We start from the raw sequence: 19,484 nt of genomic DNA, 5'->3' as shown, positions 1-19,484 counted from the left end.
AGTATTTCACTAATATACATCTGCTGTTGTTTTTATTTTTGTTGTTCTTTTCTTCTTCTTCTTCTTATTATTATTATTATTATTCTTATTATTATTATTATTATACATTGGCTTTTTAAGGGGTAACAATATCTGGTTGGTTAAACAGAAGCTTGGCTGTAATTAAAGCTTGAAACAATTTATTAATTAAGATACACCACAAATAATATTCGACCGATTGTGTATTTGTTTAAAATTCTAAAAATTATACCTACTACTAATGTTTTTATCATTATTATTAGTTATTGTCGATAGTCATGCTAGAGAAAGAGACAGGTGAATATAAATGTAGCTGTAATACATGTTTTAGCCTGAAGGCGGCAGCAGAGCTTTAGCTGTGTTGACACTGGGCTGTGTGTGAGATAATACATTTTGTTACTAAAAGTTAAATTTAAACGTTTTTCTCCGTGTGACTGAGAGCCACATATGCAGAGACTTATAGACTTTCTCAAGCTTATTACTGTTGTTATCAGGTATCTATGTAGGTTACCTGTAACATTTAAATCATAGGGATTTAGTTATTAAGCTACCTGTTTTGTTGTGATAAAATTCAGTCTGGGTGACAGTGCCTGTGATGTACTTTTTTTTCCACACCTTTCAATACTGAAGTTTGTCGTTTGATTGTATATGACAATAACCCAAAAAGTGAAGAACAGAGTCAGATGGGAGACACTTCAGTTTCTGAGCTACTGCTACTAAACTCCACTATTGCTGGATTGTATATAGTTAAGTTAGTTGGTTGTCACACCTTAGGCCTTTTCTTGCCTCTCAACAGCACAGTTAGCTGTTAGCAACTGCTAACTGTGCTGTTGAAAATATTGGAAATCTAAACTTACTGTAAATAAACAGAAGTATTTTACTCACTCTTGTTTCTTAATATTGTCACTTAAAATGCGCCTTATAATACAGTACCCCATGTTTTGCTTGGTTTTGTGTCACTTGCTTTGTTTGACCGGTTGTTGTGTTTTGTTTGATCCTCTGTGTAGCTGGTATCATTTGTTATCTTTATGCTGAAAATTGTCTTCTGTTTTTGATAGTATTTTCTTTGTCTTGCTAGTCTTTTGTTTTTGTTTTCTAGTCTTAGTATTGTTTTTTTGCTGTGTTCATTTTTAATATGGCTTCAAGTAAAACCTTGTTGCATTTACATCCTGCCTCTGAATCTTGAGTTGTTACATTGGTTAAAAATGAATAGCCTAGCTCTTCATTAAAAAGCGTATGTTATGTCTTTGTTTCAGTTTAATTTTTTAGCTGGTCTTCAAGAATGACCAATCTTGTTGACCAGCATGAGCAGGCATTAATGATTAAGAGTTGGTTCATAACTTACCAGTGTAGTTGATCAGCTTTTTAACCACACTGGCCATTAAAGGCCAGCTTTAGATCATATGAAACTAGCAACCAGCCCAATTGTTTTTCTGCTACTCAGCTTTATTATTGCTTGAGTCTTAATGTAAGCTAATTTTGTAATTTCTTGTCTTTCTTAAGTCCTTATTTACTATAGTAGAGTAATGTGGGCTAATGTGATCTATCTTAAAATCCCTTTTACATTGTCTATTCTTGGTCTTTGTTTAGATCACAGAGAACATTTGACCTGGGCTTTTCCCAAAGCTTTTCTGTTTATACCTTGACCCCAACTGCTCAATACTTTTATCCTCCATTTATTATGTGTGTGAGTATATGTGTGTGTTTGTGAACGAAAGCAGCACCTAGGCTGATCATATGAACCCAGCCTTTTGTTCCTGCCTTGTTCCTAGCCCCCGGCTGTCAGCCTGATAACGGTCACGTGTGTGTCCAGGCATTATCGGCCAGCCAGCCTACATCCTCTTTTTCATTTTGCGAGGGCAACACAAATATTTTCCTGACCATGAGCTAGAGGAGACAGGCCTTGTGTGCCTGTCCAGCCCCCGGGGGCATTCCAGTGGAGCCTCCTGCACTTTACGAGATTGCATGTTTATTTTCATCTCCATCTTGGCATCAACTGTATGAGATTTAAAGGAATCCTTTACTCAAGTCAAGCACCCCTTTCAGATGCCTCTACATATGCAGTTATGGAATGAAGCCAGGGTTTAACTCCTTTAGTGCCTGTAAAAGCATGCACATTTCTTTTATTATAAGGGTTTAAGGCACCGGCCCTCAAAGCAAGTGTTTGGTTCTTGTTTGAATGCAGCCTCCCAGTTCGCCTAACAAATGGAGTCTCTTGGGTTGTGTTGTGGTTTATAACAACAGTTCAGTTAAGTCTTAAACATGAACAACTCATCTGAAGTGTTCAGAATTTTGCTTTTATTCCATCACTGTGTAAAAAATGCTATTAAATTTCTATAAAACCTCAGTGACTGCAGTGTGTAATAACAGATTTAACAAAGCACTTATAAAATTGATATTACATTCAGCTTCAAGCTGTGCTTTCTATAAATAGCAGAGTATGAGAAAGCACCTGCTTTCACCAATCAAACAGATCTGATATCTCACACTCAGAGCTGCCAACTTTTCTCACTCCGCACTTTGTGGTTAAGTGACGTAACCTATGCAATACCTGGTCGGTTCTTGGAGGCCAGACAGGAAAAACTAAACTAAATCTGTGTGAGAACCTATGAGTTTATTTCATTTAAAGCTTGAAACAGCAGTGGGAGTCTCTGGGAACCCAGTGTTACTTTTAACCCTGATCTGCTCAGGTTGAGAGAACAAAAAGGGCAGTGAGGCTGATTGGCACAGCATTCCCACAGCATGGATCAGGAAAACTATCCATTCATTTGTCCATTCATCTGTCTGTCTGACTGTCTTTGTCTATCTGTCGTCTGGCCACCTGTCTATCTGTCACTTTGTCTGTCCATCCATTCATCTATTCACCTGTTTGTTCATGTCTATCACATCTATATGTCCATTATCTCTTTCTCTCTCTCTGTATCTGTTTGCATGTCTGTCTGACCGTCTGGCCACCTGTTTCTCTGTCAGTCCGTCCGTCTGTCCATCTTTTTTTAGACATTTGTTAATGTCTATGTAAAAATCTATCCACTGTCTCTCTGTCTGTCTGTCCAATTGTCTGTCTGTCCATCCATCTATCCATGTTTGTTTATGCCTATGTATCTATCTGTCCATTGTCTCACTGTCTGTCTGTTTGCCTACCTGTCTGTCCATCTATCTATTACTCTTTCAATCCCTTTGTCTGTCTGTCAAAAGGGGCAGTGGGGTTGGTTGGCCTAGCATTCACTTATAGGTCAGGAATGGGCGCTATCCCAAACCATCTATCTGTATATGTACATATATCTATCTTTCTATAAATACCATCTATCTATAAATACTAAGAAATTTAAGCTTATATTTCCAAAAACATACTTTTAAAAGTTAAAGTATATTTAATGCAGGCAATATTTGTAATTACAAACATGATTTTAATTAGAAAGAAACGTGCAACAAGAGATATTTAGCCTTCTCTGTAATTTCTTTGTAATGAGAAACCCTAGTTTTCTTTACTTTTACGACAGGAGTCTGAGAAATCTTCCTTTTCGTAGAAAGAGAGCATCTGCAGATGTTGCCTTGCCCATATTTTTAGCCAAGCTTTTCTGCCTGAAACTCTTTGGACATCATTTACTTCTAGTCAGGCACACCTGTCTCTGTACGTTCAATCATAATCTTCCTCATTTGTGTGCAGTGGGCAGGAACGCAGCCCCCACACAGCCAAAGAAGTCTCTACAGCTTTCAAACTGCCCCTCCATCACACCTGTTAGCTTGAGTGTGCAGCTCACACACACTCTTGGTCTCTTGGGGACCCCATGGGCCCCACACAAAGGTCTTGGTGGTTTTGGTTTTACAAGGCGGAGCCCCCCACTCTGAGCTCATTATTTTGGGGTGGGGACCTGTTGTTCCTCTGGTTTCCATTGTGGAGACATGATGGTTTCCCTTTGTTTCTTTGCTCTGGGGCAGTTCCTTCACTGTTTTTATGAGTCTTTTGTCCGAGCTGATGCTGGTGGTCCATGTCTTGGCACGATGGGGCTGGGGGGTATGGAGCGTTCTGAGACGATAGCCAAAATGGGTCCCATAAAATGATGGAAGCGTATGGGGTAGGGGGGAGGAGTATGTGTGTGTATATAGGCAAGGGAACGATATAACTGGCGCTGGGTGAGTAATCCTCCTCAGGCTGTTGGTTTCAGAGCTTTGGCCCAGCGAGCATGAAGTTGTAACATGAGCACGTCCAGATTTTAGCTTTGAAGGTGGAGCTTTTTCTCGCTTCTCCAGTACCTGTTGATGCTCCTTTAGGTCATTTAGGTTCTCCATAGACGTTTGAGTCTTTATTAGATCCTTATGGTCAGAAGTGCTCTGCAGGATCTCCAAGTCTGGCGCCATCTTGTTGATCCCTTCAATGTCATCTGCAACTTTATCTGACCCATTGTTTTCACTGCATCCCTGCAGTCTATTTTCTCCTGTGGTGCTATGTTCCTGGTCATGTTCCTTAGTGATATCAAGCTGCTTAACGTCCTCAGTATAGTCATTATGTCTGATATCCTCTCCAATATCATGTTGTTTGTTCTCCTCACCCTTAATTATATCACCCTGGGTGACCTCCTGCTGTCTTTTGTCCTCCGTGAGTTCATCTTTCTTATTGTGCTTTTCTTCACCTTGTGTAACGTCCTGCAGCAGGCTGTCGTCTGTATAATTAGGCCGTCCATTGTCTTCAAAGAGTATGCCGCTTCCTTCTTTTTCCTCTGTGATTTCAGTTTCTTCGTTTTGTTCACTGTTGCTACCTGCATTTTTGGTACTGTTCCCAGTTTCAATGCCTTCTTTACTCTCACTCCTTCCTTGGATCATGTTTTCTTCTTCTTCTTTTCTTTCTTTAAAGTCATTTTGAATCGTATCACTCATATTGTTTAGCTGTTTGTCTGTTTCAGTATCTAATCCCATGTTGATTTCTGATCTGTTGAGGAAAACAAACATCATCATGTTCACAAATAAACTGCAAAAGTGGTTCCCATTAGAAGTGTAATCGTTTCAATGTTTATTCAGATTGTTCCCTTTAAAGGATTGCCTTTTGGAGTCCAATCTCATGGGACCTAATAGGGCAAAAAACATCATGTTCACAAATAAACTATAAAAATGGCTATAACGATTGTTTCTAAATAAACTCCAGGAAAGCCAAATACTCAGTAGGAACATGGATCTCAACTTCAATTTGTTATTTTCCCAGAAGGATAAACAACTCTGGACATTATTGGTATTACTTTAAAAAAAACTGAATCGAAAGAGCCTGAAATGTCTAAGAGCTCTAATAAAGAGCGATTAATATCCCGTGGCAGAGGAAAAATTCCCCGCCCTCTGATACCCCACCCCAGAGACTCAGGCCTGGAGCCTGGAGTTATGCTAGTCTGGAAGCAGAGCAAAAAACTGCACATACCAGCTGGGACTAATATCTACTGGATGACCTAACTCTACATCCCAGCTGCTGCTGAGACACTGCGGTGTCAGAACACTTTGGGATAAAGGAACTGAGCTGTGTTGGTGATGGGCGACATTATATATACATTTTTGTATTGATATGATATTGAGTACTACAAAGGCTAGACCAGTCACAATAAATAAGACCACTTCTTGCTACTTATATAATGATAATATAAGAGCAAAATAAAAATATTTCACTGTATTGATCTGTACTGAACTTTGAACTATTCAGAGTATTCTGACATTGGATTTGGAATTTAAACATTTTTAAATATTTTAAATCACTGAATTTTATATGGCCAGCAATGATTATTGATGGTATGTCCAAATACTATACAATAAGTTATAATGTACAATTATTGTGACAGGCCAACTATACACTCTTAAAATGAAAGGTACTTCAAAGCATTCTTTAAATGATGCTACAGAAGAAGTATTTTTGGTGTGTGAGAAACATTTTATGGTTTAAGGTTCTTTACAATTTACATTTTCTTTTTACAAATGACATCGCTTAAAGAAACCTTTTCTGCAACATTTTTTAAAAGTAAAATTAGTTAAAAGCAATTAGTAAAATTGCATTAACAAAAATATTTAAATGCAAAAAGCACTAATAAATAAATAAAATGCTATTTTTTGGGCAGTTTTCTTTTTCTGCTTGTTTACTCTGTAAAACAGTAATATTAAAATAAATCTATTATCATATTACATTTATACAAATAAGTAGAGATTTTATATCCTGGTTTTGAGATTTGTACAGATTATTTTCCCCACAATAATGAATGGGGATCAAAAGTTTTGGCACTCTTCATATGCACCTAAGCAACAACATAATGTACCCCAGAAACCACCAGGCAACTTTTGACTACTAACTACTAACTACTAACTACAACTAACTAGATACCAGGGAACTGCTAAAATCTGTAAACAAAAAAAATGACAGCATGGACACCAAAAATGTCAATAAAAACAACAATTTTTAGTTTATGGTTAATTTTGCTAAATTCCCAAGTTGCTAAAATCAGATATAATTCACGAATTACACGTGTATTGCATTCTTTTTGAGTTTATTCTTGTCATTGTAAACTGATTTTCTAGAAAAATATACAGGGAACAAACTGTAGATTTACTAGAAAAAGCTTGTAAAAAACACACAATGATCACATCTGTATCAGCCAGCACTCAGCAGTAAGGTACTCAGATCAAACTAGAGAGCGAAAGAGAATGCAGCTCTGTCATATTTGGAGTTGTGAGCTGATGTGTTCTGGTTTTGATTATGTTTGCGTGAATGAAGCCTCGTTACATTCTTGCAAAGCGGCATCAGATCTGTTTTCATATTCTATAAAGTGAAGAAAGCATAGCTTATTAAGTTATATCGCGAGCAGTTCATCAGTTGATCGGTTCTGGGGTGGTTATACAGCTCAAATGAACCGAAAAACACACCTGCTTCTATTAAAATTCCCACATGTGTGGATTTTATCTGCAATAAACAAAACAAAATGTGTCACAGACATGCCCACAGTATCGTTTCTGTCTCTTGGGTGATGTAGTTGTGTCAGCATTAACATTATCCCGGCCAGCTGGACTGTTGGGCACTGTACAGTTGGGTGAGTTTAGTAGGGGGAGACTGATATCCCCACTGCTGAGTAAATGCTAACAGCTAACAGAAGCTAAACAGAGAAAGCAGAAGGGCAGAATGGATACAATCTCTACAGCTAGCTAACTGCACACAAATATGAAAGGGCACAGAGAGGTCAGTAAAACTAACATAACTATCAAAAACTATACAGAATCATTTAAAAAGAATTATTTTGGTCTTGCCATGGTGCTAAGATGGGCTATGCTATGTTGGGCAAAGCTAACACAAGCTAATAAATCATTAATAAAAGACTGTATATTTTTTTTCTAGTGATTTAAAATATATATAAAAGAAATGAATACACAAACACAGATAAACATATACACAAACATACATTTAGGCTAATAAAGTTATGAAAAATATCAGAATGAATGAGAACCTGTGAAAAATGTGGTATTCAGTTTTTGTTTTGGCCAATGACATAGGTTTGTTAAACTGTATATGAGCAATATCAACTATTTATACATCAAAAAACCATTTTAATAAGCATATTTGTAGATTAACATACTGTATATACTTCAAATGACCAAATACTAGAGACTATAACTAGGTAGCCTAGCATAGGTAGCTAAGTGCTAGGGATGAGCAGAATCTTTTTCAAACAAATTTATCTGGACAAAAGTCTTGATGTTTAGACAAAAAATAAAAAAGGCTAATTTATTTACACCATTTAATTTGAAAAGATTCACAAATATATATTTAGGCTAGTAGATTTACGAAAAGAAATGTCAGAATTAATCAGAACCGGTGAAAAATATGTGATATTCGGCCCGGTTTCTGTTTTGACTAAAGTCATAGGATTATTAAACTGCATATGAGCATTCTTATATCCCAATTTCAACTATTTATACATCAAACAACAACTTTTATTAGCATATTTGTAGATTAGCATACTATATATTACTTAAAAATAACCACATACTCTAGAGACTATAACTAGACAGCTTAGCGTAGGTAGCTAAGTGCTAGGCTACCCCTGTAGTTGTTGTAATTGTGTCAACATTAACATTCTCATAGCCAGCTGGGGTGGGTTTTGGGGGGTGTTTTGTTGATGGGATGTCATTGAATATTCCCACTGCAACACTTGGGGAGTTCTCAGGGTGCCATATGTTCCCCCCCCACCCAAGCAAATACACCAGCTGCCTCTTAACTATGAGAAACATAACCCAGCAGTCATCACGTCTATCTATAATGTGGCATATGGATTCTGCACAGCTTTACTGTGGAGCGCAGTGTGATTGGTTATACGCAATGTACATAATAAGTAAAAAACTTTGGAAAGAGTGTACAGTAATACTCCTATATTAAGCATTCACTTTCCCCTTACCATCTGTTCTTCTCTTGACAGACAAAACAACTGTTTAAGAGCTAAATTATGTTTTTATAACAATCTGTGGGGTTTGAACTTATTTTTACCTCAAATCCTTGTCCTGTGTGATTTCCTGTTCCATTTTGGGCAGCTGATAGGAGGGTAGGTAGAGGTGTAGAACAGGAATTTCCCTTGAGGTGGAATCTGGGCTGTCGGGGTGTCCGTGTTCACCCTCTCTCGCTCTCCACACCACCCTGCAACTTGGAGTTTCTCCACAAAGACATATATTCACTTCAGTCACTGAAAACAATCTCTATTTGTAGTTTTTTGCAGTCCTTGGGTGGCACAGTAAACATTATTTACAGAGTAGCATGCTAGCTAGTGTACAGACTGTTACTAGCTAAGAAACAAACATTTTACCTATTTTTTCTTGTAAGTATTACTCAAAATAAAGCAGCAATATAAGCCTACAGTTCCTCTCAGAAGTATTGGAACAGTGAGGCAACTCCACATTTGAGTTTTTCGTTAGAAGATGTTTCCAGTTTTTCACATCTGGATCTGACACACAGTTCAGAAGATAGCACGTTTTGTCTAAACCCACCCATTTTTCTTGTGAGCAAAAGTATTGGAACAGGTAAACTAAAATTAACATTAATTAGACTTAATATTTAGTTGTAAATCCTTTGCTTGCAATAACTGCATCAAGCCTTTGATTCAATGACATGACTAAACTTTTTTTAGATTGTTTTCCAGACAGTGTGTTTGCCAAGCAGGGTGATAAAGTATCTTCCAATTATTCATCAATTTGGTTGCATAATTTTTTAAATAGGCAGACAAAAGCTTCATTGTACATTAGTGAAAATTAATTTGGAAACCTTGGAAATTGGTCTACCTGTTTAACATCTGTTACTTAATACACCAGTGATGACTTTCTTACCTATAGACAGTTCTCTGTTTTTTTTATGTTGGTTACTCCTCTGACTATAAATGTAAAGTCTGCACTTTACACGGCAATGTATCACTTGGGCAACAAAACACACCTGACAATCACATGTTTCAATACTTTTGCTCAAAAGAAAAATGGGTGGATTCAACAAAGGATGCTGTGTATCAGATCCAAATGTAAATGCCTGAAAATAAAACTAAAATGTTGATCTTCTGTCTAATATTTATCTTTTACGTTTTTTACTGTTTTTCAGTCTACAGCACAAAAATTTGCCCTCACTGTTTCAATACTTTTGCTTTATCTACCCAGATACCATCAGGAGATTATCCTGACTGGACAATGTTTTGGGCACATAGAAGTAGTTTAAACTCTTTAGTTATTTATATTAAATTAAAATGATCCAAAAAAATTACACATATGTGTTTTTTAGTTTCCCAGACTTATTGGGCCTTCCCTGGACACTGAGGAAGCTTTATAAGGAGGTTCTTGTTTGCTTAATAGAGTGTTGCCGTAGCTCCTTCTAAGGGTTTCCAGTTTTGTTAAAATACTGCCTATGAAGGTAATAGAGAGCAATGCTGCTCAATAAGAAATGAGACAAGCCAATAGTGTCTCAGAAAGTTGAAGTCATTCATCGAAGCTTAAGTGTGCAGTAACTTCAGATGCATGATAAGCCACAGACAATCCCCAGTTTACAGTATTAAACTACAACTCACTCAATCACAAATAGCCTTTAAGAGTTACTTATTCAGGGTGTCAGAGTGGCCTGTAGCCACAGTGTTAACTCCCTGATGCAACGCTTTGATCCAGGACGCCTTTGAAGTGGCTGCCATTGCAAAGTTTCTGCACCCTGGCGATAATGATTCAGAGTGTCATTAATCTTGTGTTGGATGGGTCAAAGCAACAATAAAATAGGGGAAAATAGTTCACTAATGTAACTGAGTATTCCCTAAATAAAATGACCAGGCCAAGATGTACTGAATCCAGTAACTGTCTTCTCTTTTAAAGTCCTACACTTCAAAATTCCTCAATGCCTTGATCACTATCAAGGAGGTTAAGACAAGTACAATAGAGTTGAGAAAGTTGCCTGGAGCTCGGGGGTGGGGGTTCACGAGAAGGAAAAGCCCACACTGGCATGTAGGACCTCTGGGCTAATAGGTCTTTAAATGTGTTGATCTGTTACTTCCAGATTCCAGAGCTGGCGCAGCTGAGCACAGACATTAAGGAAGGTAAATAGCTCATGATTGATGACACCCAACTGTTCGGTTCAGGTGGCCCATTTAGCAGTCTGTGGGAAGGCAGGCATGAGTCATGTCTCAGATACCTGTTTACTCGGTTTAACCCCTCAATAGACCATCGGAACCACTGGTAGGCCGAGAGTTTCATTACACATTTCTGTAACCAAAGAATTGCCCCAAGATTTTACAGAAGTGCCTGTATTTACTGAATAATAGGCCTCAATATGTAATATGCAGTGGAGTGTTAAAGGTTCAATCAGCCATATTTTTACTTCCAAACACACAAACAATTCAGACTTTAAGGCCCTCCTCCGTTGTAAGGAACCAAAACTCTTTATTATGTACAGTAATTAAAGCTAAAGTGTGAACTGTGTCTTCTTCTCTGCCACAATTTGAAATTAATTAGCAGAATATTAGCAACATTGTATTACAGTTGTATTGTCAAAACCTTGAACATATTTGGTTTTGAGCACTTATTCAGCTTACAGCAGTTTAGCCCCGCCCATTCAGCCAACAGCAGTTGAACCAAAGCCCTTATAACAAGACTGTTTGCTTGGCAGCCATCATTGTAATGCAATGTTGGTTTGGTATGGTTACTGTGCATACACAGATCTCCACATTCACATCCATGCTTTCCCTTTATTCACACTGACTCTCCTCTGCTTACACTGAAAGCAGCAAGCTGTAATCAGATGCCATGATAAGCATTATGAAATCTTCCCACATATACTCCAACCAGTGGCTGGTTCCTGATTAATACTGTCTATGGTTTAACCCCACCAGATCAATCTACAGCAGCTAGTTATAGAATTCAGCTACTACTACTGTGGTGCACTCATTGCTGACACAGGCCACACACAGCTTGTATAGTATAATCCCCACAGGAAAGCTTTTACTAATAGAATGGGATGCACTAAAACAGCTGCATATGATTTTCAGGTCAACAGGCCCAGTGCCAATTCCCCCCAGTGGAACTGTGTTCTCTGGCCTGACGGAGCTCCATCCTATACCTTTGGGATGTGTCAGAGCAGCAAAACTAATTGGCCGACATCTGTTCCTGACCTCACTGATGTTCTTGTGTGGCCTATGCAATCAAATGCTGTGCACAGCAATGTTCAAGATCGTGTGTAAAGCTTTCCCAGAAGAGTGAAGGCTGTTCCCAAAGAAAACACTCCCTATTAATACCCTTGATTTCATTTTCAGAACAAATGTTGGTGGATCAGGTGGAAATATTGTGTGCTTGAGCCGCATTAATCCTTATATTAATTAAAAGTATCTGATTTCAGAAATGTGAAGTGTGCGTGAAGGTTGGACCTCTACCTGGCCTTTGCTGGATTACTTCACTCTCCCTAGTCTGCAGAGTGCATGCAGGTGCTGTAGACGGTCGGAGGATGGATATCAGCCTCGCTGTTCGTCTCCCCAGGCAGCTGTGCACCCTCTTTTTCACCTCTAACGTCTCTAACCTCCCACTGCAGAATCTCTGGTCATCCAAGCTTCTGTGTGTGGAGATTGGTTCCCTCTCAATCTCCTCTGCATTCATGGACCTTTCACTTTCAGCTTTATTGAGCATGGAGGTGCAGCGGTAGGGTCTTGGGGACAGAACACACTGCTTTCCACATGCTGGGGGAAACATACAGAGGGGTCTGTCAAGTGTAATTACTATCCAATGTATTTTCTACAAGGTAAGAGCCTGTGCAAGATTTCTGAACAACAGGGAGGCTGCCCAGTAAAATAATGCTTCATTTGTTTCTACGTTTTCCTCCAAGGTCAGCTGAGAGTCATATGCACCCCTGAACATTTCATATTTCATGCTAAATGAAAGTCTTTTAAGTGCTTGTCGGACCGAAATCTAATTTACAAAGATCTCAAATCTCAGGCGCAGTCAATCAGCCAGGACATGTTTGGTTTCTGAGATGTGTTTCTTTAGATTTGCACTGAAACCATGAGGCTAACATAACATGCAATGGAAGCTTATAGCTCATAATTTAGCACTTAGAAATCTTAGAAAATCAGAAAATATACATGCTAGCAAAGTTGTTGAGGACATGACAGAGAATGACACACTTAGAGTAGCTTAGTCAAAGCAACTTTAGTATACAGTAGTACTAATAACACTTTTTCCCCTGACAAGCTAACATTCACAATGTTGGCAAAACATTCACAGAGGAGAAAAGGTTGAATTGAAAAGATAAAGAAACCCCAATAGGATCTAGCATTTTACCAGTTAGCACTATTGGAACATTAACTTTTTAAAAACAGCTAATGTTAGCTTTAAAAAAAAAAAAAACATTAAAAACACAATAACCTAATTACCTAATTTTGGTTCTCATTTGTTTATGAATTTCTATGCACACTTAAATACAAAAGTAACAAAATAAGATTCACCACCTTAGTGCAATCTCTTAGTGCAAACCCTATGCTTTTTTAAGGCTAGGGTTATACTTGCTGTTTGACCATGCTTATTCTGAATGAAACTGGTTATTAAAATCGGGTTCATACTTCTGCATCAATGCATTCTGCATTTTCTATGGCAACGCCAGCACGAGTGCCCTATTGCTGTGCATGTTTATACTTGTTCATTATTTGTCTATGTCTCTCTACAGTTTAAACTATTAAGGTAGAAATGGGTGGGCAGGAACATGAGGCTTGGAAAACCAATTACAGCTCCTGTTGTCTGTGTCATGCAGTGATTAGTTACAATTCTGGAGAGGGGCATACCAGGCTATGATGTAGGCATAGGGTACATAGGGTACATGGCAACACATAGGGTACGCAGCTAGAATAAATTGGACTACGTGTGCTACGTATATGTCTGGAGGCCTACACTAGAGGGCAGTCTAAAATAAGAAGTTTGTCACTGTAAATATTGATTTTAAACCATTGCTTCAAATTTTGCTCACCAATTAGACGATTGGGTTCTGTGAATAATGGGTGTTTTCCTGAACCTGCAATGACCCTCCCGTGAAGATGTATGGTGTTTCCATTGGTTCCAGTGTTAGGAGACAGCAGCCTAAAGTCGTACTTTCTTCGTGTTTTGCTGGGTGAAGCCTTTCCTTGGTTTAAGATGTAGAGCTCTTGTCCAACCGTTAAAGTGTAGGACCACGCCATTGAAGCTCCGAATCACTGTATCTAAAGTTTCCTCTGAAGTCCAGTGGAAATCAGTAAGGGTCAATAGGCAGTGACACTTATCTTAATCAAAAATGATTTCAGAACAATTCCAGCTGCAATGGGGAACAAGGAAAAGAAAAAGAGACATCATCTGTCACTCTAAACGAAAGGATAACGTGCACCACCCATAACACAATTCATACAGTTATCAGTCCTAGACCGAGATATAGGCCATCATTGCATGTGTTGTCCATCCATCTCGTGGCAGTTCACTTCATCAGACTTTGATGTTAACGCACTTTCTGCACTATGTTAGCGTCGCGTGAGGAAAAGTCTGCCGTACAGCATGTGGAATGCTATGTTCATTCTCTCAGCAATCACAGCATCATCATTAATCTTTCATTAGCCTGTCATGCTATGTTAGCTAGGTTTATTTTTCTCTACATATCCAACATTGTATAGCCGCGCCGATATGGTCCAGCTGTTACTTCTAGCCAGTACATTCCATCTGTTTCAATGACATGATGCTGTGTTTACTAAAGCATCTGAATGAGAACAGTATGGAACAAGACGTGAACAAGAACGAGAGCAAACACATTACAAGTCAAGAGCAATTTCTCTCAATGTCAACGCAAAAGACTAAAGAGATATTTTGGACAAATATCAAAATGATGTAATCACAGTCATCTTAGCCATGTTTGCTGTCCAGAGTTTAGTTCTTTAGTTTTGTACTGGATCTACACTGTTAATGTAGATAACTGGTAATGGAAGTTTATTATAGCATGACGCTAACTTGACACAAACTGTATAAGACTTCAGTCCTTGGTTACACTTTTTAATAACTTTTATTATTTAAGCAGTAGAAAAAAATAGAAACTCTCCTCTCCTACTTTGTGGAGTGGTCTTTCTGCTTGTTTGGCTCGGTGGTGTTGGTTTTAGCTAGCCGGCTGGACTGTGGTTAGGTTAGCGTAGCTTGCTTCAGCTCAGCATTAGCTTAGCGTAGCCTAGCCTGGCTAAATAGCTTTCTGGCTCTCAGACGGCATTAACCGAGCAATTTTCTTTCCCTTTTTTCCACAAAAGACAGCGCTGCGGGCTGCGGGCGAGCATGCCGCTGCTGAGCGCTAGCCTGTGCTAAGCTAACGCTGCTGCGGGTGCTCCTGTTTGTATACGCCGTTACTCGGCAATGCGTCGGCGGAGTGATACAAGTTTAGTGTGAGAAGGCTGTGATGTTATCACGAATATCAGCACGGCTAGAACGCTTCTCAACCAATCAGATTGTGAGGTCGGAACTAGCTGTTGTATAATATATGTTTAACTAATGATCAGTAGATTCAAAAGCAGTAGTTCATCAGAATTTGAAAATTAACGAATGCTCACACATGACCCTTATTTATCAGCATGGATATTTTTATTAAAAATGTTAGCAAATCATTAACTTATCAGAATTTGAACATTAATAAATTTTTAGTAATCACAAATTTTAAACCAGGCAAAGGTTTATCAATTGCAGTTCATGTTGCCAATGCGTTCACTAGTATTTACAAATGTGATAGCAACATTTTAGTTTCTTAAAATGTAAAAAATAACAGATATAAATTATTAGTTAGTGGTATATTAATGAAAGTTATTATAAAGTATTAACCAGTCCTTAATGTTTAAAAAACGTTAGTAAGACCAAGTTAACCAACCAGCATGACCATGAACCATGAACGAACAGCATAAATAAGCATGATCGTAATCAAATACAGTAATCAATACGTTCTGTCTTGTCATGTGCTGGTTATACATCTAGCATACCAGCATAGGTTACGTTTGTCCAATTAACCCTGCTTTTAATCCACATTGATCATCATCATTTCAGCAGGGTTAGCTATAATAGCCACATATCTATCATAACTAGAATAAAGAATAAAAACTATAAATACCAAACATCTCTTGGCTTTTAAAAAGGCTTCAATCTCTCTACATCCATCTCAGTCCTGTTGTCATAGTTAGCTTGTGTGGTCTCCTATATTCATGCCTACCTTGCAACAGAAGAATCTGGAGTAAATTGTGGTTTGGCAATGACATCATCTCCAGCTTTACATTTTGGTTCATACTTTGATGCTCTCAGTATGTCTTTCAGTACATCGTCTCTGATTAGAGCCTCGGTGCAGTCAGGCACAGGGGAGGGCATTTCATCACTTCAGCTTAAAGACCACAATGCTAACAACCTCTGTAATTCCACAGCCATCTACCACCCAAGAACCCATACCGTGATCCAGCTTTCAAACAACTACACACGTGAACATCTCGGTTTTGGAGAAGCGTTGACGTTCAAGAAGACATACAAAATTGGTCCAGAGAAAGTTTTACCTGCTGCCAAGACCTTGTAGAGGTGAGCCAAGTTCAGGAGTCTCCATTTGAGTCCGTTTAAAACGCGAGTTAGTCGTGCCTTTGTTGATGAATTTGATCATCTTCCCTGTCACCCTGGGAACAGGAAGCTTAGACCGAAGGGTTTGTTTGGGGGTTGATTCAGAGTTGACTGTGTAAGACATGCGGTCGCTGTGGGATACAAAAACAAACAGAGTTTAAAGAACATGTAATGATGCGTTTCAGTAAGAAACCGCTTACAACTGTATGTGAGTGAGTGAGTGTATGTGTGGACAGTAGGAGCAGCGGGGTGTAAATGCTCCAATTGCTTCTTTGTCTTTTATTCTGGCCTCATCTTTGGACCTTCAACCAGGATTTTGAAACATTTCAAAGGCATATGCTGCATTCATGTAGTGTTGAATTTGTGTAAATATGAGTCCCTGACTTGGACAGCTGTAATTTCTATAATTTTGTTTTACCTGAGTTTCAAAGTTGAGGGGGTCTTTAACTTTTTAACATGGCAGAAAAAAAATGAGCACTAGGAAGTATTATACCATCACTATAGAAGAGTTTTCCTATCTCTTAAAGTGGAAGTTCACTGATGGAGATCCTTATTCACCCTCCACACTAACACCACACTGCAAAATCCGTTGGCAAAAACTAGGTAAAATGTATTTAAATTGAGACTGGGGTAATGGGGTAAGCAAAATTTTCTTCGAAAGTATTTTTAAAATAAGCAATGACAAATCCTCAAAATGAGCGAAAGAAGACTCACATCAAGCAAAAATATATTTTTTTCTTGCTTAAATTTCTAAACAAGTGTCAGAATAACTTGACTGGTGACGTTTTGTGTTTATTTTGAGTTCAAATTACTTAAAATAATGTGAACATTCTAAGTAAGACTGAATAAGATAATTATTCCTAAAATAAGTAAAACAATCTTACATTTACAATGCTTAGTAAGACTAAAAAGTCTCATCCGAGCAAGAGATAAAATGTATTGCTTTGAAACTAGATTTCACTTGCTAAGATTATTTTTTTTGCAGCACAGGACGGTGAATAATGCTTTAGCAGTGGAACCACCACATAACAACATAAGATCCCGCAAATAAGCCAAAAATTTTAAACAAAGGGTGGCTGTCAAACATGCTGGGAGCTCCCAAGCCCTCCACCAAAACTTAGCACTGAAACAAAGCTGTGTTTCTAATAAAGTGGCCAGTGAGTGGAAGTACAAGGCATGTGTTTTTAAATAAAGAGTCCAGTAAGGGAAATAATTAGGGTATGTGTTTCAAATAAAGGAGCCGGTGAGTAGCAAATAAAAGGTGGGTGTTTCCCAAAAAAGTAGTTGTTTTCAGAGATTTTCACCAGTAGTTAAACTGCTGTGAGTGACAGATATGTCAACATATTAAATTGATAGCTCAGACAATGTGGTTTTAAGCTGCAGTGTCTATTCCAAACAGCCTGTGCTGACCGCCTCAACGATACTAATGCATTCTCCATCTCTTATTATGGTCAGCAAATAACCTGATGGTACAAGTTCAGGAAACTGTCCTAAGCGCAAGCCCAGATATGAAATCCCATGACATTCATTCAGTCAACAAGACGTCGCCTTGTTGTCTTTGTAGACGCTGGCCAGCTCAAGCCCCCGTAATCCTCCAGAGCCTCTGACCTGTGTCAATCTAACATTCTTATTCATAAATTTACATTAGTTATGAGTGATGTAATGTCCTTAGAGAGTTAGGCTTGCGAAATAACTGGAAAATAGTCTGTAACAAGTGAAATAATGTTCTGCTCCGTCTGTTTACGAGAATATTTAAATGGATTCCATCGTCTGTTGTTGACCAAATGAGAGAAGTGTTTTTTTAATAACGGAATTTTAATGCTGAATTTTCCCATGACCAAATATACTGACCTGCATAACTTTATGACTTTTTCTTGTTTCTATACCAATTATCCAGTTCTTTACTTTCACTGATCATATACAAGCACTCTGTATCTGTTGCTCTGTACACCTTATTATCCATGATCTTTCTCTCTGTTCTTCAGTGGTGTTGCTGCAGTTTTTAAACACTGGATCCAAACACTTTCCTACCTAGCTGGTCAGATACAGAAGCTCATCTGTTGCTGCACAGTTTGTGTTGGTCCTTCATCAGTGGTTACAGGACTCTGCCCACAGTGCAGGATGATGTTGTTAGACTGACCTGAACTGTCCAGTAGTTGCACTATGGTGTTTAAGTACTCCAGCAGCACTGCTGTGCCTGAGCCACTCATGCCAGCCACACATGTCCCACCACACAAATAGCTGCTCTGTGGTGGTCTTGTGGGGTCCTGGTCATTGAGGAACAGAATAAAAGAAGGATACAAAAGTATGTAGAGAAACAGAAGGACAAGTCTGTAATAATATAAATATATATAGAAAATGTCCTATATGATCAGTGTGTAGAAATCAAGAATCAACCTCTGCAACAATGTGCTTTGGACAGTTAAATCTCTGGTCTTAACCCAAGGGGTCTCATTTTTGCACATCTCCTATTAAAATCTAACTTGTTTAATCTCTTTCTCATGGTAGATGCTGTCTGTACGTTGACTTCAGCCGTGGTAAGAGCTACCTGTAGGTCCAGTGATGATATTTTAGGATTGTTTGAGACTTCTTTACACATCTTGTGGTCTGCACTTGGGCTGAACCGGCTGGGATCCCCTGACCTGGTCAAGTCGGCAGTTGTTTAAATGTTCTCAGCTTGTAAATTATTTTCCAGACAGTGTAACTGTCCTCAAAATCCTTCCCAGACTCATCTGTATCTACAACTTTGTTTCAGGAGGCCTCAGAGACCTCTTTGGATCTGCTCATGGTGAGTCCACTCATATGAACAGAAGCATCATCAGAAGCAAACCAAAGAATACGTGCATCCCAATCAGGTATTATTAATAATGGCAACATATTTTTAGATATTAATTATATAGTATAGATAAAAGCGTTTAAATTGAGTAAATTCACATAACCAAGATACACATCAGAACTTCTTTTTTTAAGTGTGGCTAGGATGGACACATGGCTTCATAAATGAGATACTACATAAATTAGTGTAATAATTTGCACTATTAAAATCAGTGTATAATAGGCATGTATATCTTATAGTATTAGAAGGTAGTGCACTATTGGGAGGGCACTCTTTTTTTGCTAACAAACAACAAATGTTTAAACAGGTGAAACTGATAGATCACAACACTGCATGTATTTTTTTATTGGAACCTGTTCATGTTTTAGGACTGTCAGATGCGAAAAAACAGTCAGACTATTAGAGCTCAAGTTTCATGATTGAAAATCAAACAAATGAGCATCAAGATGGTGGCAGAACAGCTTCTCTTGTTTTGAGGCATAACACAAAAGCTTAGATGATGAGTAACTCAATCACTATAAAAATGCAGAAGTTG

General features: G+C 38.3%; 1 protein-coding gene across 1 annotated transcript; it reads right to left on the bottom strand.

Annotated features, from left to right (window-relative positions):
- Positions 1-2,299: 2,299 nt before the first annotated feature.
- Positions 2,300-16,188, bottom strand: LOC103043728 (uncharacterized). The gene is made up of 5 exons (XM_022670497.2): positions 16,056-16,188; positions 13,493-13,813; positions 11,913-12,212; positions 8,519-8,681; positions 2,300-4,945 (listed from the first exon to the last, which is right to left on the bottom strand). Exons 2-5 carry the CDS (start codon positions 13,698-13,700, stop codon positions 3,733-3,735), a joined length of 1,884 nt encoding a protein of 627 aa, XP_022526218.2. The 5' UTR covers positions 13,701-13,813; positions 16,056-16,188; the 3' UTR covers positions 2,300-3,732.
- Between the last annotated feature and the right edge of the window lie 3,296 nt (positions 16,189-19,484).

The sequence above is a fragment of the Astyanax mexicanus genome, chromosome 12 (assembly GCF_023375975.1).
Source record: "Astyanax mexicanus isolate ESR-SI-001 chromosome 12, AstMex3_surface, whole genome shotgun sequence".
Lineage (NCBI taxonomy): Eukaryota > Metazoa > Chordata > Actinopteri > Characiformes > Acestrorhamphidae > Astyanax > Astyanax mexicanus.
The sequence above is the reverse complement of the archived record's forward strand: the minus strand, read 5'-3'. Positions and strand labels throughout refer to the sequence as shown.

Coding starts and splice junctions, on each gene's coding strand:
- LOC103043728 (XM_022670497.2), bottom strand. CDS start 13,700: ATGGCGTGGTCCTACACTTTAACGGTTGGACAAGAGCTCTACATCTTA. Junction 12,213..13,492: donor AGAACCCAATCGTCTAATTG/GTGAGCAAAATT, acceptor TGTTTCCCCCAG/CATGTGGAAAGCAGTGTGTT. Junction 4,946..8,518: donor ACACAGGACAAGGATTTGAG/GTAAAAATAAGT, acceptor TTTCCTCAACAG/ATCAGAAATCAACATGGGAT.